The sequence below is a fragment of the Watersipora subatra genome, chromosome 5, assembly GCF_963576615.1.
Source record: "Watersipora subatra chromosome 5, tzWatSuba1.1, whole genome shotgun sequence".
Taxonomy (NCBI): Eukaryota; Metazoa; Bryozoa; class Gymnolaemata; order Cheilostomatida; family Watersiporidae; genus Watersipora; species Watersipora subatra.
In genome coordinates, this window is record NC_088712.1 from 60,270,256 (window position 1) to 60,296,102 (window position 25,847).

The 25,847-nt window shown below is 34.1% G+C and overlaps 2 protein-coding genes and 1 long non-coding RNA gene across 4 annotated transcripts; 2 read left to right on the forward strand and 1 right to left on the reverse strand.

The window, feature by feature from the left end:
• Positions 1-34: 34 nt before the first annotated feature.
• LOC137396355 (uncharacterized) lies at positions 35-2,601 on the forward strand. Its single transcript, XR_010978542.1, has 3 exons — positions 35-201; positions 1,671-1,742; positions 2,245-2,601. It is a non-coding gene; the product is annotated as an uncharacterized lncRNA (long non-coding RNA).
• A 2,054-nt stretch (positions 2,602-4,655) lies between these two features.
• On the forward strand, positions 4,656-25,847 carry LOC137396205 (uncharacterized). Of its 2 annotated transcripts, XM_068082372.1 has the most exons (7): positions 4,656-4,906; positions 4,985-5,093; positions 6,166-6,298; positions 8,037-8,226; positions 9,226-9,333; positions 9,525-9,584; positions 25,635-25,847. In XM_068082372.1, the coding sequence occupies exons 1-7, from the start codon at positions 4,880-4,882 to the stop codon at positions 25,671-25,673; spliced, it is 666 nt and encodes a 221-aa protein (XP_067938473.1). In that variant the 5' UTR covers positions 4,656-4,879; the 3' UTR covers positions 25,674-25,847. The 2 variants fall into 2 exon arrangements, with proteins under 2 accessions (XP_067938473.1, XP_067938472.1); XM_068082371.1 differs by lacking the exon at positions 25,635-25,847 and having other exon boundaries at positions 9,525-10,103.
• LOC137396675 (interferon-induced helicase C domain-containing protein 1-like) lies at positions 10,609-25,606 on the reverse strand. The gene is made up of 11 exons (XM_068082991.1): positions 25,573-25,606; positions 25,252-25,421; positions 23,243-23,363; positions 22,459-22,539; positions 22,126-22,299; positions 21,548-21,715; positions 20,373-20,492; positions 19,436-19,586; positions 18,797-18,921; positions 12,822-12,956; positions 10,609-11,121 (listed from the first exon to the last, which is right to left on the reverse strand). Exons 1-11 carry the CDS (start codon positions 25,604-25,606, stop codon positions 10,988-10,990), a joined length of 1,413 nt encoding a protein of 470 aa, XP_067939092.1. The 3' UTR covers positions 10,609-10,987.

Genomic DNA, 25,847 nt, shown 5'->3' on the forward strand with positions numbered 1-25,847 from the left:
GCAGGTGATATGACAGGTTATATGACAGGTGATATGGCAGGTGATATGACAGGTGATATGGCAGGAGTATCAGGTGATAATCTGAAGATCTAGAATCTTTATGCACGTATCAGTCACACCTCAATCTATTGACTTTTGAGATATGTTCCCGCTGGGCTTCTGTGCCAGGAAGCCTTACCAGCAATGTCAGCTTTCTAATAGGTAGATGCGCTTCATTGGTGCCATTTCATAAGCCATCTGAAGATCACGTATAAAGATGAAACTAACTAGACACATTTAACTAATAAAGGTCTCTAGGGAGCAAAGAGAAATACGTATGCCTCATAGTTCTGTTAATTTCATAACTTTTCATAATTAGGCTTCGAAATTTGACAGAGTCATGTGCCTACTGTAATATGTAAGCTGACAGCTTGGCTCGCTTTCTAGTATTTGGTCAATAACAGCTGTCAAACACAGCAGCTGGCATAAACTGACCTTAATTCATGTAAAACCATCCAGTACATACACAGTATACATCACAGAATGGGCTTCTGCAAGTTTCTTCTTGTTGCCTTATTAATGCAACTAGTATTTCTTCACTGGATATTTCAAAACCATTTTTGCAGACCAATAAAGGTACATACAATTTGCTTCTTGTCGTAGGTATTTTATACTTCTATTAATAATAACATCTATGTTAATACTACATCTATGCTAATACCACATCTATGCTAACACTACATCTATGCTAGCACTATATCTATGCTAATACTACATCTATGATAACACTACATCTATGGTAATACTACATTCATTCTAGTACTACATCTATGCTAATGCTTAATTATTTTCAACATCATAGTGGTTGAGTCACCGGCCTAGAGAGGGACAAACAACTCTCATGAACGAGTAACTCAACAATCCTACTCTACTCTTAATTGTCTTGTATCTTTATTTATATAGCCAAATGCTATCTTTATATAGCTGAATGCTAGCTTCATATACGTCTAGCGGAATGCAGTTTTCATATAGCTGCACACTCTTCATATAGCTAAAAGTTAACTTGTTATTGCCAAATGCTATGTTCATGTACATGTAGCTAAATGCTATTTTCGTGTTGCTGAACATGATTTTCCTTTAGCTATACACTTTCTTTATGTAACTACCTAGAAACTATATAGCTAAAATCTATCTTTATTCAGTCGAATGCTATGTTCATGTAAACGTTGTTATACACTGTTTTCATATAGCTGAACGCGATTTTCATTTAGCTAAACACTTTATATATCTGAAGACTAACTTCATATAGCCAACTGCTACTTTCATATAGCTAAATGCTACCTTAATATTGCTAAATTTGATTTTAATAAAGAAGTCTAAAAGTAAAATTGCCAATGAATGTATGAAGCTTTGTTTATATATTTACAGATCCTCCAGATCATATGCAACCCAGTTTTATGTTGCATGACTATAGAATATGGTTACTTACACCTGGGCTAGTGGTACACATATAACCTCATATAGCCCTAGGACCATAAAATACAGTTACTTACGTTTGGGCTAGTAGTACACGTATAACCTTATATAGCCCTAAGCTCATTGCACAACAGCTAGTATTATTTTGTTTTTTCTTCATTCTAATTGTTGGATTTTCAAATAATACTTCTCTTTCACACCTTCCTGTCTACCAGTTGACACCAGCCAGTTACTTACTACCAACGTCCCTTTCTGATGGTACAAAAGGAAAACAGGACACATTAAAGGTAAAATTTATTATACATCTTGTGTCAGCAATAAAGGCTTTTAGAATGTTTGAAGTTTTAAAAATAAAGCACTTGTATATTACACAAGTTTGATTCATAAAACTGAAATAGTAGTTGAGAATACTTAAAAAATTATCCCTTTTGAATGATTGGCAAAAAATCTAGAAAGGAAATTTTTATAAAGAACTTGGAAGGTTCTCAATGCCCATTTGAATGCAATCCAAGATTTAACGGAATTTCCCAATTCAAATTTTAAAGATTCTATCACAGTCCTTCTCTCTGAGGGATCCCAATATTAAAGTTGAGACTTTATTTACCAAAGTTTTGAGTATTATGCAACAGAGCAATCTAAAAGCATCACCATGTGATTTATAGTGGCTGACCGTAGATCAAAGGCTACAAAGTAGACCCAAAAGCAATGGACTACTCTTGGTTGACTTTAGTAGAGGAAACAGTAACTCAACCCATTTCATAATTAGGAGCATTGGTTATTATGTTCCAGGTTATCATGAAAGACTTGTCTACTTGCTCTAAAAGGCCACATTATTTGAGTGACTACAGAGCCCAATGCTGGGTAAAGTGTGAGGAAAATACCACCTGCCAAGTGCTTCCATCTACAACTGATAGAGCTGGAATGAAGCAAGTTTTTAACACTTTTAATTACTGATTTGCTTTTCATCTTAACCTAACCAATTAACTGTTAGTTTTCAACATTCACCTAAATAACTGTTAGTTTTTAGCACTCACTAAATTGATTAATCATTAGTTTTAAAATTTCATCCACTAGTTAAACCGTTCTTATTAAATGTAGAAGTATGTATTGCTGTATTTCATTTTAATAACATAACATGTGCAATAAAAACACATCCCTGAGTCATAAACAAATTAAAGGCAACCGGCGAGGGGTTAACTTTCGTTTTTTGTTAAAAATCAGACAATATTCCAATGAGCTCTGTCCACCACACAGATAAATTTGCATTGTCAATCGTGCAGGTAAATTAGCATTGTCAATTGTGCAGGTAAATTAATACTTTCAATCATGCAGGTAAATTAGCATTGTCAATTGTGCAGGTAAATTAGCATTGTAATCATGCAGGTAAATTAGCATTGTAATCATGTAGGTAAATTAGCATTGTCAATCATGTAGGTAAATTAGCATTGGCAATCATGTAGGTAAATTAGCATTGGCAATCATGTAGGTAAATTAGCACTGTCAATTGTGCAGGTAAATTAGCATTGTCAATTGTGCAGGTAAATTAGCATTGTCAATTGTGCAGGTAAATTAGCATTGTCAATAATGCAGGTAAATTAGCATTGTCAATCATGCAGGTAAAATAACTTTATAGATTACGCATATACATGAGCATAGTCCATCTCGTAGGTATGATTGGTCACGCAGATAAATGTACAAACAACACCTAGCTGATAAAATGTAGGTAATCAAATTTATATGAGCAGGGAAAGATTTATTGCTGTACCCCAAACTGCATATTCAGCCATTAATTGCCATAGGACTGTAAAAATTATTTGTTTTGTTTTCTTCCTGTATCATGCAGCTTATTAACCTTTAAATGATTAAAGTTAGTTTAACCTTTAATCTTAAAAGTTAGTTGATTTTAGTTAAGTGTAAAATTTTACATAAATAGCATAAAATAGTAAATAATTTAATAAGTAATAACAAATTAGAAATGATTAGTCGTATTATATGTGGCTGTTCAAACCAAATATAATTTCAAGCTAAAATTTGATAATTTTATGCTATAATTCATAAGCTTTAAGAGATAATAGTATATTTTAATTCATTTCCTGTTTCATCACACATCATTACATAATCAATCTCATTTTGATCTCTCATTCCGTAGACAACAAAACCAGTTAGAAAATAAAGCTTTAATAAAGCTACATAGCAAGAGTATTTCTCTACAACAGTGAAACATGCACAATTAGCAAGGGTATAGCAGAGTACCTGTCAATACTGCCATGGCAGAATACTATAGACCACTCAAGATGAGCAGGGGAGGACGTAAGTGTATGTGGAGGAGGAATTTGCAGTCAGACTTAGATAACTTAGGTATCAGCGTTAGCAAATCGAACATGATCTCTTATGGTACGAGGTTGACGTGTTTTAGTAATTTCTCTAAGGAAAACTTGAGGAACAGTAGTAGTGAGACTTCAGAGCTGTTGCAAATGATGATTCATGCACACTGTGAATAAAATATATGTGCTTCACGTTGACCAATGGTCCACTTACAGATCATAGGCAGCAGGGTTAAACTCTTGCCCAATAAACTGATTATTGATAAAGCAGAATTAACATAAAGTAATATTCGATCAGACGTTCTTCTCCAGACTCAACTAGATCGTATAGAGGACTCTGAACATCGACAAGTAAACAGCATGCATTCTACGTAAAGCTGTTGGTTACATATGTAGCTGGGAGCCAGCGATACAAAAACAAAACAGATGTGAATGAAACAGGTGAACATAATTTCGAAGTTACTTTAATCAAACTGTCGATAGGAGTTTGCATGCAAAGGAAACATTTTGACCAGCTGGGGTGCTAGCAAGACCATTAGCAAATCACATAGCTGTATTACCATCACCAGGGAGTGTTTAAAATATTTATATTATCTGCAACAACTAATTTTACTACGCTGTATATGATGTACATATTGTACTAGTCATATTGCTATTCTGCAATACAATATATAAACATATATATAATTTGTAACATAGGTATTTATGATAGTTTTAAATACAGTTTATTTGAAACTAGCTGGTAACTAAGACATAAAGAGCAAAGGCTCATTATCTCCAGCGCATCTGGTTAGGTATTTCACTATGGCTACAATTGTGCTAATTGGTGTTTATCAACTACAAAAACAGGTGGAATAACTGCCTGTTTCTTTTAGTACCAACGTAGTTTGCTTGCCCAACTTCTATTTCATTGGAGTGGATGGTGCTGACACAGATCATTTCTTAAGTTATTTCACTTCTTTTCCGAAGATCAACATAAGCACAGTGGTAAGAGCTAATCATTTGTCTTGTTACCTCTCATCTCTAAACTGATGTTCTCACTTGACCTTTTATAGATGTAGATGATGCTTCAACTCACAACTCACGACCTTTTATAGATTATGTTTGAACTCACCCTTACTCGTATTGTAAGTATTGTGATCTCTGTTAAAACTATTGCATTCTGGGACTCAAGGTGTGTACTGTAGTTACTTGTTGCATTACAGATGTATAGAGGCTCAGATGTCTGCCCGGTAGAACTTTTACAGATGTCTGTAAAATATTATTTGGAGGTCTCGTATGCGAAAGAAATGAATATTCTTAATATCGATACAGGTAAGAGTTCTACTCGCAGCGCTGCTATAAGGTTAAAGATGAAAGCCTTGTCTAAACAATGAGTTCTTCAAACATTTCCTTGATTTCAACTGGTGAACTCTGTCATATTAGCATTTAGCTAGGGAAGAACGTGATAGTACAACAAAATCAAAAATGTTATTAAAGAGCTTAAAAATTGAAAAATTAATCATATACGAATAGCAAACAATTCATTTATGGACAATCACTAATACAATCTTGTATATGCATAATCAATTGTGAAGTAGTTCATAGATAGCTGAACAGTTGAATCTTGTTTCCTGTTTAAAGGCAACTACCTCTTTCAAAAATACATGCAATTTCTATCCTGACTCTATTAGAATCAAATAACGAACTTTTGCGGCTTTCATAATTATGATAAGTCAAAAATATTTTGCCTCTAGCTCATTGGACTGTTCTTAATAAAAGTGTGTTCTCATTGGTCTGTTCTTAATAAAGGTATGTTCTCTTTGGACTGTTCTTAATAAAGGTGTGTTCTCATTGGGCTGTTATTAGCAGAGGTGAGTTTTCATTGGACTGTTGTTAGTAGGGGTGTGATCTTATTGGACTGTTGTTAGTAGAGGTGTGTTCTCATTGGACTGTTGTTACTGAAGGCATTTCCTCTTTGGACTGTTGCTAGTATAGGTATATGCTTTCTTTGTGCCATGTGAAAACTCACCAAAAATATTTTCACAGTAACCAATTATATTCTTTTACAAGCACCATGCATTTTTTTCATTCTTAAAAAGCCTTATCATCAAATCAACCATCATTTTACAGCTACAAAGCAGAGCTTTGGGAAAACATATTAAATATTTATAAATATATACTTAATATATATTAAATATATGATGCCCTTATTCGAAGGCAACTTGTTTGTTTAAAGGTTTGTTTTTCAGGAAGAGAAAATAAAACCTGTTTTCAACTCACTTTTACGATTAACAGTATTAGACACTTTTTTTGCTGTTATTACAACTTATTATGCTGCTATGTTAGTTTAATCCTATTTCCAAGGAGTTGAACAGCCGAGACAGCCATTTCTATATTTCTTTAGGAACTCTCACAGAGTACACTGAGATAGCAAGGAACTATACTCATGTCGTTTTGACATCAGGCATACACTTGTTGGCACACATGGCAACACCAGCAACAAGGTTTTATGTACAGTTAATGCATCCAACAGAAAGGTAAGATAACTTCTAGAAGTATTAGTAAATACAGTCAAACATGGATAACTCGAACTTCAAGGGACCGAGCAAAAGTGTTCGAATTATCAGAGCGTTCAAGTTATCAGAGCACTGTCACAAGTCCATATATTTACTTATTTATTAGTAGATACATGTACATATACAAACTATAATATAAATCAAAAGCACAAATGGCTTGTTTCAAATTAAATGCTTCTAATGTAAAGTTTAAAACGTTTTCATGAAAAAGTATAGAGATTTTTCTATCACTTGAGATTGGTTTGTTGTTTGAGGTGATGTTATTGCCAGGACGTTTTTCAGATTGACATTGGCAAAACTTGATTGTATTTGAAATGCTTAAAAGAAAAGACTTTTTTTGGGGGGGTTTTACCCACGATCAATTTTGCCGTTTTTTCTTGAAGTTTATGCAGATTACCTTACTTTACCTGGGATTCGTTAAGAGCAACACTCCGAGGCAGTTCAATTAGAAGTTTTACGGGGTTTTACGGTACATTCTATATCACTCACGCTTTTTTAATAGATACTTATTGAATGTACACACGTATTCTGTGTTTAGGTCAAACGATGAATAGTTTTTTGTAGCTCAGACAACGTATACGTTTAATTACAACATTTTTTAAGACGTTTTACACATTCAACATTCCGACGTTGATTCAACACGGAATCAACGTCGGAAAACTATTCATAACGGGCTAGCCGGGTCACGCACTCAAGGATTTTCGCCACGCACATACAAAACAACATGCGATTTTTGTTTTGTATGTGCGTGGCGAAAATCCTTGCGTGCGTGACCCGGCTAGCCCGTGCTATTCATCGTATCGCAGTATAAATCAAATTTCACCAAACTTTTAGAAAAGTCGTTGACAAAAATATTTTGCCGATGGTGGTAATAACGACACTTATGAATTACGAAAAGATGAAGTTTACCTCTATGGCTTTGAATAAAGTGATTTTCTAAAGCGATAACAACCGTTTCGGTAGCCGTTGGGCAAAAAAACAGTTCGAATTAACAGTGTTGAGTTCGAGTTATCTATAGCAATTTATCATTACGTGGGAATGGACCAAAGGAAATGTTCGAATTAACCATGTGTTCGAGCTATCCGTGGACGAGTTATCCATGTTTGACTGTATTGGCTTTGTCTTTTAGGTGAAATGGTTCATCTTGTCTATCAAATAGTTTTTTGGAGTTTTACCAACCTGGTTACATCTTAAGTCATAGTATCCAACTGTATAAATAGAGCACTGTCAGAACCTGTCACTGGTATTGTAACTATCATGATTCAGTAGTTATACTCTTCTTTTCAAAAGGTATAAAATGTTTGTCACACAAAGTGAATAAATAGTAAAGTCATCCAGCTTAATCACATCGATTTATTTTATATTCTGATTATTAGTAGGTGCTATTGTTTTTCGTTATTGTTGTTTCTTGTATATTTTATTTGCTTTAATAAAGTCTTAATGCAAATTGGCAGCAAACTACGAAGCATCTCCTGGACTATATGTTTTATGTACTTCTGCAACATTATAACTTTGAATGTTTTCATTAACTATCTCAAATGTGCACCTGAAGCTTTCAACTATTCAAAATAACATTTGAAACCAAAAATCAGGTGAACTTTATTAGTTACAGACTGAATTTCCTGTACTAGTACTTGTAAATGTATTTTTTTAACTCCCAAATAAATCTGTTACTTGTTTTTATTAATGGTTTTCCCAGGTTACTTACACAAGTATTCTATTGGCATGCTAAAGGGCGTGTCTTCCCATCTCGAATAGTCTTGAATTTACACACGCGATTCTTGGATTATGAAATACGTCAAGCTCTAGAAAGAATCACTCGTTGTTTGGATGCACAGGAAGAGTTGTGGTGCTTCCACACCAAAGCATATCTACCCAGTGATTTATCTGTAAGTGTGTATAAACCCTAACTTATTTTAACTGTTATGATTTGTTATTACGTAACAGTTAAACAAGTCAAACTTATTTAACTGTTATGTAATAATCATAGAAAGCTAGTAGCTTTTTATATTGGAAATGTTATCTTTTCAAGTCTTACACCACTTATAGTTTTTTAGAGCTAAACCTGCCATTTGTCGACTTTATGCTCACTGCATAAACAATATGATTTTTTCAAGGAAATGTCAAATGTAGAGAGCATACTAACAGTTGTGTAGTCTGTACTCAGACATGTCAGTCTTCATCAACACCATGGTGTGACCCGCTAATGGTATATAGTATATGGTGTCACTCCTTATTGTCAGACTTGACTGTCAGTCATTCTATAGGTTATGGTTATTAGTTTCTATCAAAGTAGTGTTATTCCTGTCAAGGGTGTGTTAATCATTTCTTGTCAAAGGTGTGTTAATCATTCTTTGTCAAGGGTGTGTTAATCATTTCTTGTCAAATTTATTTCAATAATTTGTAAAATGTGTATTACTCATTTCCTAGAAAAAGTGTGTTAATCATTTCTTACGAAAGCTGTGTTAATCACTCCATTTCAAGGGTGTGTTAACCATTTTTTTGTCAAATATGTGTTAATCATTCCATGTCAATGGATGTTGAAATCATTTCTTGTCAAATATGTGTAATCATTAGTTGTCAAAGGCTTGTTAATCATTCCTTGTTAAAGGTGTGTTAATTACATGCATTTCTTTTCAAAGGCGTGTTAATTATTCCTTTTCTAAAGTGTGTTAGTTATTCCTTTTCAAAGGTGTGTCAGCTAGTTAGTCCTTGTCATAGCAGTATTAGTTAATTCTTGCAATACAATTAATGTTAACCATTTTTTGTTACTCTCTCTTCTCAAGCAGTTTATTAAATTTAAAAAATCTTTAAATATGAAGTGATAAGGGTCATTATACTATTATAGTTGTAATATTATGTACTATTCTGGCTACAATATACTTCAGGCACTAGTTGTGGAGGGTGCTTACGTTGTCTTTCTTGAACAGCTATTCAAGATGGTACCAAGATATCAAGTCATAATTTCATCAACTGAAGAGTTCTCAAACAATCCTGTGAGTTGAATTCAACTTTAGCAAAAAATTCAACAAATCACTTTCCGAATAATGTAATTTATTGCCTTTACAATTTATTTTCAAACATGTAGGTCGTTCATGCAAGTCTAGTACTTTAGGTTGTGTTGTAAACTATTTTTAGATTTTTGTATTTTGTTGTTATCTACTTATAAATAGTTCTGTGATTTTAGGTGGAAACATTTAAAGACTTTTTTGGTGAAGAATTTCAAGAAAGTTTCAGACATCAAAAGGTAAACAAAACAAGAAAAGTCAAAGTGAAACAGCTCTGGAGTTCTACTTTAGAGCTGATAGATGACTTCTACGCTCCTTATAATAAACGCCTTGCCGACTTACTTGGCAATAAAAAATGGCTGTTTTCCATCGAAAGACCGAAGTATAACATGATTTTTTAGCTTTTACTCAGACTGCATAGTGCAGACTCTTTTGAAAAATTTTGTCCAACCTTCGTTTTTTTCTCAGAATAATCAGCAAATACTGGTATTTTATAGTGTCAGCTATTTTAACATGCTTTCCAAACCGTTAAGGAAAACGTAAAAAATTTTATTCCAGACCAGGCAATGAAATTTTTTCAACATAAATAAAAACCTATTTATTGATTGTTTCTTATTTATGTTAGTTTTCTTAAAATTCGAGTAATTTCAAAAATTTCTTATATCTGATTTGGAGTTTTGATTCACAGATGCTGTTTCTTGTCTTCTTGTTTTCTTATAATAATATATTTTGTGATGCTCCCACTCAATGGTTCTTTGATGCACTATAAAGCTAATTACTAAGGTTTCTATACATTAAAATAAAGGCATCATGTCTATTAATTTGCCTTAGCCTTTTTGCTGACCTAAAATATTCTTGTGAGGTCACATCAAATTATAATGCATCAGTGCTTCATTGCTTCATCCATATCTCTTCTGCTTCTTGCTGTATGCTCCCGCTCTGTCTTTCTCCCTCTCTCTCTGTCTCTTTCCCGCTCTCTCCCTCTCGTTTACAAAGTTCAAATGTTTTCAATCTTAGTTGTTTTTAGTATTACTTAATGTTGATAATAGCATATTTTTTAATACATAAATATTTATTTTGAACTAATTAAAAAAAATTCTACTATTAGATCAAATATTATGAGATAGTCGTAGGAATCCAGCTACATATGTTTACTCTGACATCATAAAGCAGTCATATGACATCATAAAGCAGTCATAGGACATCATAAAGCAGTCATAGGACATTATAGGACATGGTTGTTACTAAAGGGATTATCTAATGTTCAATTATTAAACACGTTCCATTTATATGAATTTTTATTTTTTTTCCAGAATTATTATTTTTTATTTTTACACAATCACAATGTAAAGATAATACTTTTTGCCAGATTTTTAGGAATACAGGGTGCAGATTTGCATTTTTTCTCTAAAATTTGTTGCTGTCATTTGTTGATTTCTTGATATGAATAATTCTAATCAGCATTTTAAAAAGGGTCTTTTTGGAGCATGAATTTTTATAGCAATTTTATTGCCACGCATGCTCAAGAGCTTCATGATTGTTACTTGGGGCCACATCTCCAACTACTCGCTAATGCAGTTAACATTATAAAACTCAGTCTAACTTCTGTATGTCAATGTAAATTGTTCTTTTACTAGCCACCTTAATCAGGGTCACTCTTCGCATGAGATATGCAATATCCAGCCTGTATCATCCTCCTCAGTTCCTCTTGCTTGATATCTCTCACTGTATATTTCTTCAACACATCATCCCACTTCCTAAATTGTTTGTCTGAACCTACCAAACAGAAACATAGCGATAAATTGTACACGCACGTGATTTACTAAATATCTGCTGGTTCAGCAGTGGTGGATACAGAAGAAATCAAGAACCGATATAAACGAGACATCAGATAGCTGAGAAAGCTTAGTAAGGTATAAACATATTGTCTACCAACACTGAGGCTGTCAGCGAATAGATAACTGTAAATCTGTAATATGAGATAGATGTCAAGTTATAAGTGGGTTAGAACATAACTGTTTCAACATCAGTCAAACATACGGGCAAAATGCGCGAATGTGCGAAACATCATCAGTTTCATTTAGACCAATTTTTAGTAAAACTTTAATCTCATGGAGGCTGGAAAATCAAGTGGTTTTTATGAGTGATAGAAGCTAAATCTACTTCCATGGAACTTCTGCTAGCAACGTAAATATCAAGAAACTTGTACGTGTGAAGCACATGAAAATTTGATGAAGTGCATGTATGGCTGGCACAGGTGTTATAGGAGTTGTATATATCAATCAAAAGCATAGATTGCTTGTTGCAAGTTAAAGGGTCTCTCGTGTGAAGTTTTAAATATTTTTAATCAGAAAGTATAGATATTTTTCTATCACTTGAGATTTGTTTGTTGCTTTAAGAGATGTGACTGCCAAGACGTTCTCAAATTAAAATTGGCAAAACTTGATCGCGGTTAAAACGCTCAGAAGAAATACATACGTATTTTTCTACCGAGCGTTTTAACCAAGATCAATTTTGCAGTAAGTCAGTTATTACAAAACTGCTTTACTATTAAAAACCCATTATCAATTTTGCCGATATTACTTTAAAGTTATCCAAATTTTACCTCGCTTTTCTTGCATTCGGAGGGCTTATCGCTAAGCGGATGTTTGGTAAAATTTGATTTTTGCAAACCTTTAGAAAAGTCGTTAATAAAAATATTTGCCGATGTTGGTAATAACGAGGCCTAAGAACTACTAAAAGTCGATGTTTATCTCTATGACTTGGAATAAAGTGATATTCTAAAGTGATTGTAACAACCGTCTCGGTAGCCGTTTTGCAAAAAACTGTTCAAGTTAACGGAGTTTCGGTCGAGTTATCTAAAGCCATTTATCATTGCGTGGGAACGGACCAAGCAAATCCATTCGAGTTAACCATGCGTTCGATATATCCGAGGGCGATTTATCAGAGTTTCACTGTATGTAAGATAGGTATATGAATATACGAATGCCATATGGGTTTCTGTCACATTTACTGCTATGTATGTGGGTATCACAGAAGTCGTGGGCACACGTGCTACTCAGTGTATAGATAACATGAAAATTGTGGCCACAAGTACTACTAGTTATGAGTTTCATAAACAGTGTGGTCACATGTGCTCCTATGAATATGAGTTGTGGGTGCATGTGCTAATATATTATATAGAGTTTCATAGGCATTGTGGTCATATGTGCTACAGTGAATATGGTTGTCATTAGAGTTGTGGGCACATGTAATATATATAGGTATGGGTGTCACAGGAGTTGTGAGCCCTTGATCTAAAAGTGCCATATATGGGTATGGCCACTTTTGTTACAAAGTGCATCAGTGTCATAAAAGCTGTGGATATTTATGCTACTAAGCACCTATTCAGCATAAGATCTGTTAGTTTGAACTCAGTAAAAGCAGATTTTGTTCAACTGTTCATACGATTCAGTAAAGCAATGCAGCTAACATACCAACTATGCGGATCTTCTCGACTCGCCAGACACCGAGTTTGCGAGTCTCTCTGCTTATTTTAATATGAATGACTTTTCCAAGTTCGGCTCTGCAGGAAGTCCTCTTACAGACTAGTATACCAATATCTGTCATACCTGGTAATATGTGTATAAATTACATGAAACATGACTCAGACTGCTATTATATATAAACAAGAAAGCATTTTTAATGTGAATGTATACAGTTCATGCAAACTTGAAAAATCTAATAGGGACTCGGTCATAAAATTTGACCTATTTTGTTGATAGTTAGTATTCTTGCGGAAACAATTCTAAAATATGCCCACCTTGTGTCCAAAAGGTCAAGCTCACGGGGGGGGGGGGGGGGCAATCATGTAAAAAAACTGATTCGCAAAAAAACATTAAAGGAGAAAAGTCTTTGTATTTAGCACCCTTAAATATTTCCACATGTTGCTTATTTCTGATTGGTCAATCATATGAGTAGCAAGTAGTTTGTTCACATTGCCTGATTAAGAAATCTTAAAGCATTCATTTTGGTTTTCTTATAACAGGATCATTAGTAGCACCACGACTCATATCGTCCTGTCATTACAGTAGACCATACTTCTAAAAATGTTGAGTTAATCTGTTAATAGTTTTTATGTTTTACTGAACCAGTACTAACTAGACAAGTGAGTGACAAGAGACAGTAGACAAAACATCAGATCAAGTGCTTGTTACTCATCATTGTTACAGACTAGCCAACTCAAAACATAGACATAAATGTGTAAATAAAAGATTCAAACTTAAATACATGTATAACTATCTTAGAACCCACCAAACTTGGTTGTACGAGGCAGCGATTGCTGAGAATTTGAATAAAACAACAATAAAATAACCTTTTAAAAAAATTATCTTACTGTTCAGCAGCAAAATCTAATGTTAAAAAACCCTTTTTTGAGGCTTTTTGCTAAAAATGATAAGTATTAAATATTAATATATATATAGTACTTTATTGGCAATAATTTCATTTCACAAGTAGAAATGTTTTTCAAATTAGGCCATACAACAATAATAAAACAAAAGAAAAAGGGAAAAAAGCAACAGTTAGCCATTAAAATTGAATAAATAGTCTGACAAATAGTGTTTAAAATGCCTTTCTCTGCTAAGAGAACGGATATTTGGTGGAAGATTGTTAAAGCTGCTGGCAATGACATTTTCAAAATGATTGTTAGTGATTGTATGCAATTTGTTCATATCATGTAAGTTGAAATGAGTTAAGAACCTGTAATTGTCATGTAAAAAACGAGGACACAAACCATGAAAAATCTTGAAACATTGAATTGAAGTAAAATAAATATTTAGCATAGGAAGAGTAAGAAGACGCAGAGATTTGGAAAGATCATTTGTTGGAATAATATATGCAGTCATATGATGTAAATTTGCAATGTGTCGAAATGCTCTTTTTTGCAACAAAAATAAATCCTTAGTGACATATCTTGGAGCTAGATTATAATAAATGTGGATACCATAAATAATATGGCAAAATATAAACTGATAATAAAATGCCATAGCAGATTTTGAGTTCATGTATCGCCTGCAAAATTGATTGTCATATGATTTGCTGTACACCAGTTGCTGATAATTTTCATGATGAGATTGCAGTTCGTCTCAAGAAGTTGCACATCTTTGTGATAACTAACAAAAACAGTATCATCGGCGTAGGCAAAGCCTTTTGGAATAAGTCTAAGAAGATCATTTATATATATTAAAAATAATACTGGCGCAATAAGTGACCCCTGTGGAACACCAACATTTATATCTAGTGTCAATGATTCCTTGTCATTCATGACGACCTTTTGGCGCCTTTTGTGAAAATAGGATTGAAGTATTTGCAACGATTTATTTTTAAAACCAGCAAGTTCTAGTTTATGATATAATATTTTGTGATTGACACAGTCAAAAGCTTTGCTGAAATCCAAAAGCATCAAGCAAATCTTCTCACCTCTGGTTTTCAAATCCAAACAATCTGAGATTAGTTTATGAACAGCATCAGTGCATGAATGACTTTTTCTGGAACCACACTGATAAGGATGTAAAATATTATTTTTGGACAAATGAGAGTAGATGTGAATATTTAAGTGCTTTTCAAAAACTTTAGATAAAATAGGGAGTACTGAAATAGGGCGGAAATTTGATGGGTTGCTATTATCTCCTCCTTTAAACAATGGAGTAACTCGTGCATGTTTCCATGCTGAAGGAAAATAGCCATCAATCAAAATTCTGTTAAACATATCAGTGATAATAGGTACAATGAATGGAAGAGTTGCTTTTATCATTTTTACAGAAATATTGTCTATGCCTGAGGCTTTGGAATTAGGAATGTTACTGATGTATTTTACAATATCATGAGGAGTAAATTTGGGAAACTCATTAAATGTGGTCTTCAACTCGGTGTTTTGACAAGACAAATAAGGATTGGATGACGGTAAAATTGAATTTGAAAGTTTACTTGCAATAGCCACAAAATGTGAGTTAAGTTCTGAAGCTGACAAACAAGTGTCACAGCTTTGAGGTTTCTTATTTTTCACATTCAAAGCTTGCCAAAGCTTACCCGTATCACCAGGCTTTGACTGTTTAACAAGTTCGTCGATACATTTTGTTTTTTTTCTTTTAATGAGATTTGTGACAAAATTGCGCTGCTTTTTGTAAGCAGTCCAATCTTTGGAGTTTTTCAGTTTTTCTCTCAACTTTATATTTTGCTGTACCTCTTTGTCAAGCCAGATAGGTAAAGATTCTGACTTGACTTTTCTAGTTTTAAGAGGGGCCAACTCATTGACAGCCGTAGAAAACTTTTGATTAAATAAGTTAATCATGTCATTAGTGTTCTTTTTAATCAAAATATCATTCCAACTGATTAAGGAAAACTTATTTGAAATATTATTAGGAACAAATCTGGAGTAATCTCTATAAGTGATTTTTCGAGGAAAAGATTTATGTGCAACACCAATTTTTCTCACAATAAATACTAAATTATGATCACTCATAGACAATTTAAGTACTCCAGAAAACTTGGCGTGATGAGAGAAATTTGTATACACATGATCAATTAATGTCAAGGAGTTTACAGTTACTCTTGTGGGTTCGCCAATCAGCTGTTTTAAAGACAGCGGATTACATATTTTCCTTTTCCAATTGGAACTTTCTTTTGTGCTCAACAAATTGATATTGAAATCACCTAGTATCAAAATTTCTTCAGTGTTGCTGTAACACTCTTTCACGAAGTCTGAAAATTTTGTTATCCAATCTACTGTAGAATTTGGAGGTCTATAAACAAAAGACGCTATGTAAGGTCTCGAAATAACTGGAATGATTTTAATGGAAAGACTATCAGCAGCAATTTCGTTAATAGCAAAATCCAAACACTTGAAATTAATGGAGTTGTGAATATAGCATAATAAGCCACCGCCCTGGTTATAGTTCCTATCATTTCTTATCATATTATAACCAGGAATTTTAAAGTAATCATCACCATGTCTAGCTCCAAGAAATGTCTCAGAAAAACAAATAACTTTAAATTTATACTTAAAAATCAAATACTTAACTTCATCCATTTTGGAAGATAAACCTCTTATATTTAAATGAGCAATGGAAAATCCTTTAGAGAGATCCATCATTTAAGAGGTTCAGCGTGACATAAACAATGAGTTGATGGTATACTTATTCCATGTGAGATGGCATTTTGGTAGAATAGGGAAGAGGAGAATTTAATCTTCAAGGACCTCAATCTTTTACCATCTTTGAACAATCTTTCTATGAAGGCATCAGGGTCAGTATCTTTGATATCTTGATGTATTTTATTGTCATCTGCATCGAGTGAGATACCTTTAACAATAACTACATTCTCTTTAAGAGAATCTGGATCAATGGACAGTCTGCAAGATGATCCATCAAACATATCAGATTTCCAGCAATCTGTAACTCCTTTAGCGATGTCCCGGGATCGGAATTGAATCATAATTCTAGGATTGTTTGATTTGAAGTTGTAGCGAGTAACGAGTTTAATGATGGTTGGCCCGTACTGACTGTTTATAGCTTTCCGTACCGTGTCTTGATTAAATGATTTATGGAGAGAAGAGTTTGGTCGAATTCAAACCACAATGTTGTTGTTTCCAACAAAAGCAGTCTTCTGTTGTTTAGATTGAGCTGGTTGCTTGACAGCTGTTGCTGGAATACGCTGATCAACATCAATTAGGGTAAGATTAGAAGTTGACGGCGTATTTTGGTTGTTGCACGATTTACTTTTTGGGTTTGTACACACTGTTGCATTAGCTGAATGTTTCCTTAGTGGTTGATCTTGAAGATAAAGATTTCGCTTTGTTGTCTCGGCATAAGAACTTTGTTGTTCCTTGAGCTCATCAAATAATGATTTTTGCATAGCTAAAAGTTTGTTATCAAACTGATTTGATGACCATGATGAATACCTGATGAATTCATCCTTAAGATTTTCTGTAGAAATAGATGTTGATAGTAACTTGTCAATTTTTGTTTCCAAATCCGCAACTCTGGTGATTAAGAATTCTACTGTAGTACTAAATTTTGAGCAGTTTTTACATGTTACTGTAGCTTTTTCGGAAGTAGTGTATGAAGCACTTGTTGAGGCTTCATGATTGATTGTAGACAGACACAAAGGTACTGATTGAATATATGATGGAGAATTAGATGGAGACAGGGCTGAAAGCTCATCAATGCACTTGCTTTTTATTTGCACATTAAGAGCCTTCTCTTGATCTTCTGTGAAGCTGGTTAATATCTGTTCATAGTGGGAAAAGAAGATGTCAAGATTTGTAAGCTTGTTCACAAGTATTCTACTCGTAGTGTTGTAAAAATTTACAGTATACAAGGCTGAAACACTCGAGTGCACTACTAGACCAGAATGGTCTATATTCTCCTTGATCGATTCCACTTTATAGTTAGATGAAAGGTGAACCCCGAAACTCCGTTTGAAAACCTCATAACCGGCAGCAGTACAATTTATTACTATCTGTGGGTTTTCAGGCTTACCCAGAATGTCGTAGGTAGTTTTAGTCCTTTCGGCATGATCTATTTTCTTGTGAAGAGATTTGATCCTGGACAAGATGTATGGCAGCTGATTGGATTTTAATACTCCACTTGTTTCTTCTTCAGAAGTCTGACTGTCCAGTTCGTCTATCTGCCCTTCTTTATTAGTTTCAGAAGATTGCTTTTTCCTCTTTTTTGACTTGTTACCCATTGCTTTTCAGAATTATTTCAAATTTTTAAAAAAGCAACAGAGAGAGCACAAATTTTGCAGCCTGTCGTGACGTTGCGCCCGACGCAACTCAACGCCCAGCTAAAGAATTAACTTCCAAAATTTTCTTGGCTTTATCAGAAAGTATCGGTATTTTTCTATCATTTGCGATCGTTTTGGATGTTTGATATGATCTGACTGTTAGAAGGGTTCAAGATTAAAATCGACAAAACTTGATTGCTGTTAAAATGCTCAGAAGGAAATACATGCAAAGTGACATACATGCGATATGACAATGACGAATGCTATAGTTGATATTCGCTAATGCAAGCAAATTGTAGCGTTATGCGTCTTTATTCTGTGGGTGTCTTTGCAACTGTAGATGTCATAATCACACTTTTGCTTGAATCTGAGTGTTTTAAGAGCTATCAAGTTTTGTTGAATTTAATCTTAAAACATCCCTGGCAGGTAAAACACCTCAAATATTAAAAACAATAGAAAATGATAGGAAAATACTCATACTCTCTGATAAAGTCTACTAAAATTTTCTGTAAGTTTATCTTTAATGATCTTTTCTAGAAGGCACCCTTACCATCTATTGGAACACTGGCACCCTTACCATCTATTGGAACACTGGCACCCTTACCATCTATTGGAACACTGGCACCCTTACCATCTATTGGAACACTGGCACCCTTACCATCTATTGGAACACTGGCACCCTTACCATCTATTGGAACACTGGCATACTCTGATCCTTCCTTGATTTCTACATTATCCAGTAAATTCTTATCCAGTACAATGAAGGCGTTCTCTAGATATCTGCGTATGTTTTGCAGTTGGCCAACTTTCCTAAAAACAACAGAAAAATAACTTTTAGATCTGATGCAAATGTATGATAGCCAGAATCTAATGTATGTCATCACTGCTAATCTTTTTTTAATAATTCCCATTTTGTGATTGTGTGTTGGATAGTCTGTGTAAATCAGTTATGCATTTCTATATTTTTTTGTCCGATTTTGTCCAAATTTGACACATATGCTGCGTGCCTTCTATTAGCTTGCTAAAATATTCGGTTTTAAAATTCTGTCTGGTTTGAGAGAATCAACTTATTAAATACCCACCTGCGGGTTATCTGATAGAAAATAGAAATCCCAAGCACCGTGTTAGTGGTATAACAAAATTTATTACAATGACTGCTCAATAGGTTTTTACAGCTATTACGCTGTCAGTTGGGTCATCTTTTGTCTTATTAACTTTAAGCCCAGCAAAAGCATCATGTAACGAGAAATTGATGCAAGGAAGTTATAATGAGTATAATCGAAGGGTGTGTGTGGAAGCTGTAAACATATATTTTAATTCTTACTCGCCACATTGCTTGCATATTAAATCTGCCTCATCAATCCTACGGAATCCTGACTCAAATCCAGTGACCTTTTTACGTATCGGCCGTCTTGCCCGATACTCTCTTTCTTGCTCATCCGTGATCATCTGCATGAACCTTTCCGCAGGCATATCTGTAAAGAGATGCATGCACCTGCTGATAAAATCTAAATGCAACCCAAAGTTTCTATGTTATTATAACCAAATAAAAAAAACAAAGTCCTAAATCTAGAACATAGTTTCTTTTCAAATACTATTGAATTTACTCAATTCCTTTTTTCAACATGACCTGATTTACATTTTCTGGCACTTGCTGAGGAACTAAAGCCAAGATAAAGAATAAATATGTATAAAAGGTTGTATGGTAAAATAAAATATTACCGTTTTCTCAACTATAACCCATAAATTCTATTCTCTAGCGCCTTGGAATTCGTTTACCTTTTTCTGGCTACAATAGAATCTAATTTATAAATGAGAACAAATGATAAAATGAGAGAGTAGTTATAGTATAACAATATATAATAAAGATTGAAAGTTTATAAGAGTTACTAGCTACCAGCAGCTATTAGTTACAATCTACTATAGCTGCTAGTAGCTAGTAACTGATAGTAACTGGTATCTACTAGTGTCTACTAATGTCTAATAGCTGCTAGTAACTACCAGTTACTAGCTAATAGTAGCTGCTAGTAGTTAGTAGCTATTAGCCCTTGAACGTAGCAATACAAAGGATTAAATCAAAGTGTATTATTACCAAGTGATGAATAAAGATTAGAAACAGTATTATGTTAGATCACAATTCCTGCTGAATTGCTGAAACGAATGGTTTGTTAGGCTATGAGTCATGACACAATGATCGCTAGGCACCTGGAGTCCAGCGAAAGATGCACAAGATACATCAAACATATGCCAAATAATCATACCTCTTATCATCTGCAGCGCAACAGCCATATCCCTCTCCTTTTTCTTGTTCTCTCGGTACAATTGAAACTGCTGTTCATTGGCAATGGCAACAACTCTGCCTCCACTTGCCCTCACACGACCTGCATGAATAGTCAATTGCAACTTGTTAGTCTTAGGTAATCATCATTAAAACATGACTTATAGATTTTAGTATTCACAAATATCTTAAAACTAGCTGAAATTTACTATTTTTGTTCATGTTTATGATTTCAGCCTATGGGCTCATAGCCCTTTCTGTTTTTTCTATTGTACGTTGTTTTCAATACATGCTTTACATAATACAAAATACTTACCTCTGAGATGTTTTTGATGCAAATATTTAAATTAAGGGGTTACCTGACAGCATTTTCAAATTTTATTTGTTTTTAACAAAATAATCTAGATATTTCATTTTTTGGTAATTATTTTGGTGTTAGAAAAAACATTTTTATAGAAGCGAAAACACCCGCGTGAAGCTGCGAGATAATTTTTTCAGCAAAACAAACGCTTGATGAACGGTGTGAATGTCAACAATTAGCCAATGCATTTGCTTTCATAGTTTTCATGCATTTTCCACATTTAGTTGTCATGCTATATGTTTAAGCTATCCAACAGATAATTACAATACAAGGCTGAACCAGATTACACAAATAGTGAAAAAAGTCTGCGCTGTATTTATACGTCCCGCATTAATCCTCGAATGGTATAGAATTATATTTCGCAAGCAAAAAATTTTATCTGCACACAAATAAGAACGTTGAAAAATTGTTTGTGAAAATTCTCATCAGGCAGTCCTCAGATCAGGAAGTCATCAGTTGTAAATGTATCAACACCTGCTCTGCTTTTATAGGGATTTCGAACGAACAATTTTTAAATAATCTTGTTAAAAAACCAGCAACTTTAATATAACTAGCTGTTTGTCGGTTTCCACTTGATAATTTGCAAAAATTGCAATTCTTTCTATCTGTTTTACAACTTTAAAATGTTGATGAAACCTGCTTTTGACGGGAATAACACATAAATATTATTCAAGAGATAATCTGTAATGCTATCTGCTACAGTTTATGCAATAATATCTTTGCTGTCATTTAACCTTTAATTGAATTTTTTTTGTTCATAATTTTATCAATATATGAATTTATATTCATATGATTACCGGGAATTTGTATCTCTTCGATTACGTCCTTCATAAACATGTATCTTATTGAGCAAGTACACTTGGAGACATCAATTCCTTCAGAAATTACTGTTGTGGCCACCAAAATGTTTATTTCTCCATCCCGGAACTTTGCCATGACAAGACGAGACTCTTCTGATGTCATCCCTGTACAAAAAAGATTAAAGCTTTATTTAACCTGTTGCTCTGAATACAGTCATTTACAGAGTCAGCATGCATATAGAGTGGTTCCAGACAGACATAGAGAAATAGTTTATAATGATCACGATGGAAGTAAAACGTGTGAAATTATATTGAAAATTCTCCGGCATGATTCAACTATTGTTTAGCTGCTGCTAACAACTATGCAAAGAGTAGCCAAATATCGTGTTCGACGTAAGGGTAGAGAACGCTTCACTTTTTATCTGTACATTCAAGTATCTTTGTTTAAGAGATCAATGTACCAGTCATTCGCCAAAGGTTGAAAACATATCTCTATGTAGTTGTAAACGAAACAAAAGTTATTTTGTACACATGTCAAAGGTATCCATGGCAACGATAATTGAGATGTGACATACCAAAGTCAGTAGCACCGATTAGGGTGGAAACAAATCTCTCAGCCTTGTAGTGTCTGTCGAGACTATTGATCCAGTCTCTCAACATAAAAGTAAGCCTTCTGTACTCCACAAATACAAGGACTCGAGGAGAGTCTATGGGTCTGGCATGCTCTTGAGAGAAAGCTATGTCTAGTTCTGAAATGTACGCAGATCTGAAAAGTCATGGATAGTTGTAAAACTGAGAGCAAAAAGATAGACATCAAAATATAATAGCAGCAATATTTAACGTCATACGTAAATGATTTTACTCCCTTAGTTGTTAGTGAAAGGCTTTTTATGCAAATGTGCACAAACCTTCTTTGAGAATTCGTAGTTTGTCATTTGCATATTCATATTCTCGAGTGACCCAGCTTTCTAGTTTTGGCCTCCAGAAATCTGCCAACGAAACAAACTAACTGTTAAACATCTGTCAACAAGTGCAGCTGAGCTTTAAAACATCTGTCAGATACGTGTGTCAGTGTGATGCCTATGAGGGCTACATCAGCATCTTCATTCAATTATAGTAAAGGGCTTTGGTCCATGAATACTGGCATTGGGCAATAAAATACTGATAAAATGATACAAATAAAATAGAATACTGGCAATAAAATGCTTGCTTCTTGTAGCTTCTAATCAACACCAAATGCTACCATTACCACACAGGCTCTTAAAAGTCAATGCCAAAGTTTATGCTGACTATGCTGCCAATAAATTCACCGGTAAATTAAAATACATTAAGGATTAGCAAGAAACTGAACAAAGACCTTACAGAGGTTTTACATCACTTGTTAGACCCTATAAACCATTTTTATTGATCTACAGTTTACACAGTCGTAAGGCTATAGAGACACTCAACCTAAGTTAGTTATAGCTTCAATATAGCATTAGATTGACAACTCCAAACATCTGTCCTTCATATGCTGAGTTGCTTGTTATAGACTGAGTACATAGACATGATGAAAACTGTTGCGAGGGCTAACATCATCTGGTACACCATCTACTAAGCATTGGCTATGTATAAAACCATTTCAATTTTTACATGGTACTACAGTAGAGACTTGTTGACTGTTGGCAATAGAGTAGTCAAGTGCTTACTGACCTGTGTATCTTTTAGCAAACATATTGCCGCTGATTTCTTGATGAGACAATTCTGTATCAAGGAACGCGAGAGCATCAGATAGCCTGGCTAAATCTGCCCACTTGAGAGCTTGGTAGTAAATCTATTAAAATGTTTTGCAAGATTAGACAGCTACTAAATATGCCCTCGCAGAATAGCCCCACATCATTTGGTAAATAGTAAAAGTTGGAGCTGACAACTTTTCTGCTTTCATAAATGAGACTACATGAATGCCCAGCTAGTAATAAATGTAAGTAATGTACAAGCAAATAAAGTTTTTTGCACAAAAGAATTATTTATAGGCAACGTATATGTGTACAACATTTACCATTATAACTTCTAAGTGAAGGTATTTGTTTATGTTTGAGTGCTATAAGTTTGATTAAGTTTATGCTACATATATATAAATCTCAAAATTGGTCGGTCTTTCGCATCATTCTGGATTTGATCTCGAAACCTTCCATTCACCAGGCGATAAACTAACCATTTAAGCTATGCTAGATGCAACATATTCTTTAGGCAATATGAGCCTAATCTCGGTTCAAATACGCATAGCACTCTGCATTACGTGATGTCACCAAAGCTTGCTCTCACGGCTCTTATTAGTAAGTTTAGCAATACAGGTACTAGCTTACTCAAGTTAGTCATTGGCAATGCGCCAGGTTAGTGGCAAGCGGCAAACAACTACATTACTTGCTATTGTTTATAAGCTGTTTTTTAATACCCATGCAACGCCGGGAATTCGGCCAGTATATGTATATTTATATTATTTTAGAAAGTCTGGGCAAGTATTTTTTTCTAGTACAGTCATGCCTCTACATAGGAGCGCCCCAACAAGTGAGAAACTCAAGATGTGAATTGACTTGTAAGGAAGTTTCTTCCTTGAGATACGAGCAAACCTTGTAGATAAGAGCATATGAGCCTGTTCTTGTTGGCATCTGCTATATATGGCTAAGTATGTGAGAAGTTGCTTTCGAGGACAGTGTTACTTGGTTTTCTCCTTGAATCAGTTCGAAAAAAGTTTTTACTACATTGACTAAAAGTTGGAGTGAACGCAGTTTGGCAAAAAGCGCCAAATTGGAAACAGATAATACAAAATAAAATAAGAAATAAAATGGCAAAATGAAAGTAAGTTTAGTAAAAGATTACAACTTGGCTTTAAATGTGTGTTTAGTAAGCTAAATTAATTCAAGATAAATTTAAAATGTCTATTATATAAGGTTATATAAGACTAGATTCATTCAAGATAAATTTAAAGTTTCTGTACGTAGCGTCGCAAAAGTTTAGAGTACCGAATGAGTTGCTGTCAAGTCTTTCTTATATCTTCTCTCAAAGATAAAAACCTCATACAGTAGTGTACATAATGATGTTGCATTTTATTGCAAATCATAACAACTAAATAAGTATTTGTTACTTTGTTAGCGTAGGTACTAAATTACAATTAAGAGCACGCTTTTTCACCATAAAATCTTGTTTTAGGTGATTTTTCGTAATATGGTAAAGGAATAATTTTACTTAGTTGTTTTTTTATAGGAAATATTGCTTTGAGACACAAGTAATTTGACATACGAGCTCAGTCTCGGAGCCCATTAAACTCAAACGTAGAGGTATGACTGTAGCCTAAGCGAGCTAGCTGGAGCGTTAAGTGTGAAGCCATTAAAGCTTGGCACATGTAATAATTATGTGCACAGTTATCTATAGCATGGTATGGACAGAGTCGTGTATTGGATAACTTGCCTGTCTGCAGAACTCGTGGTTTTGAGTTAAATTTCAATGCGAAGCAGGGTTTTGTTCCTACATTTTAATCGCTATCACTAAACACACGATTTATATATATATATATATATTTATATAGATATATTTATATATATATTTATATAGATGATACAACACTTTTACATCATATTGATCAGTGTCTAAAATGTGGCGGCAAATTTGGAAGCTTTTTGTTTGGTCATGAACTAAACAAAGAAAACAATAACAATACTGACCTTGAGGTGCTTTAAAGAAATAATACAGTCTCTCGCCTCATCTATTCGGTATGTGTCATGCAACACAGATAAGTTGTTTTCAATATTATGGCATGTGCTCTGAAAAGCTCTTGACCCAAAATCACTAGGAAATTTGGATGGAATACCTTCCAAAGCTCGGTGATGTGTCACTACATAAAAAACAAACAGCCCATTTCATGCAAACAGCAGAATGATAAAAGCATAATATAGAATATACATTCCTGGTAAAAATTGTGTTAGTAACATTTCAGATTTATAACTTATCACTTTGCAAGTAAAATACTTTTACGTGTGTCTTACTTTTGTCTTTAACATCTCGAATGATTTCTGGCATTATTGTGTCTTCTATAAACCTCGAGAAGGGGTCGCATCGAATAGTTCCTTCAACTACCCTTCGATGAACTAGAAATTCAAGCATAGGGATATACTGGTGACATACAGGTTGTCTAATGAGTGACAAGTGCTGACAGGACAGACTCGCACTGCTAAAAGGATAGCGATGACAATGATGACAGAGTTTCATCAACAAACCTTCTGTGGGAGGAGTTCTAATAGACTCAAGTTCTTCCTTATAT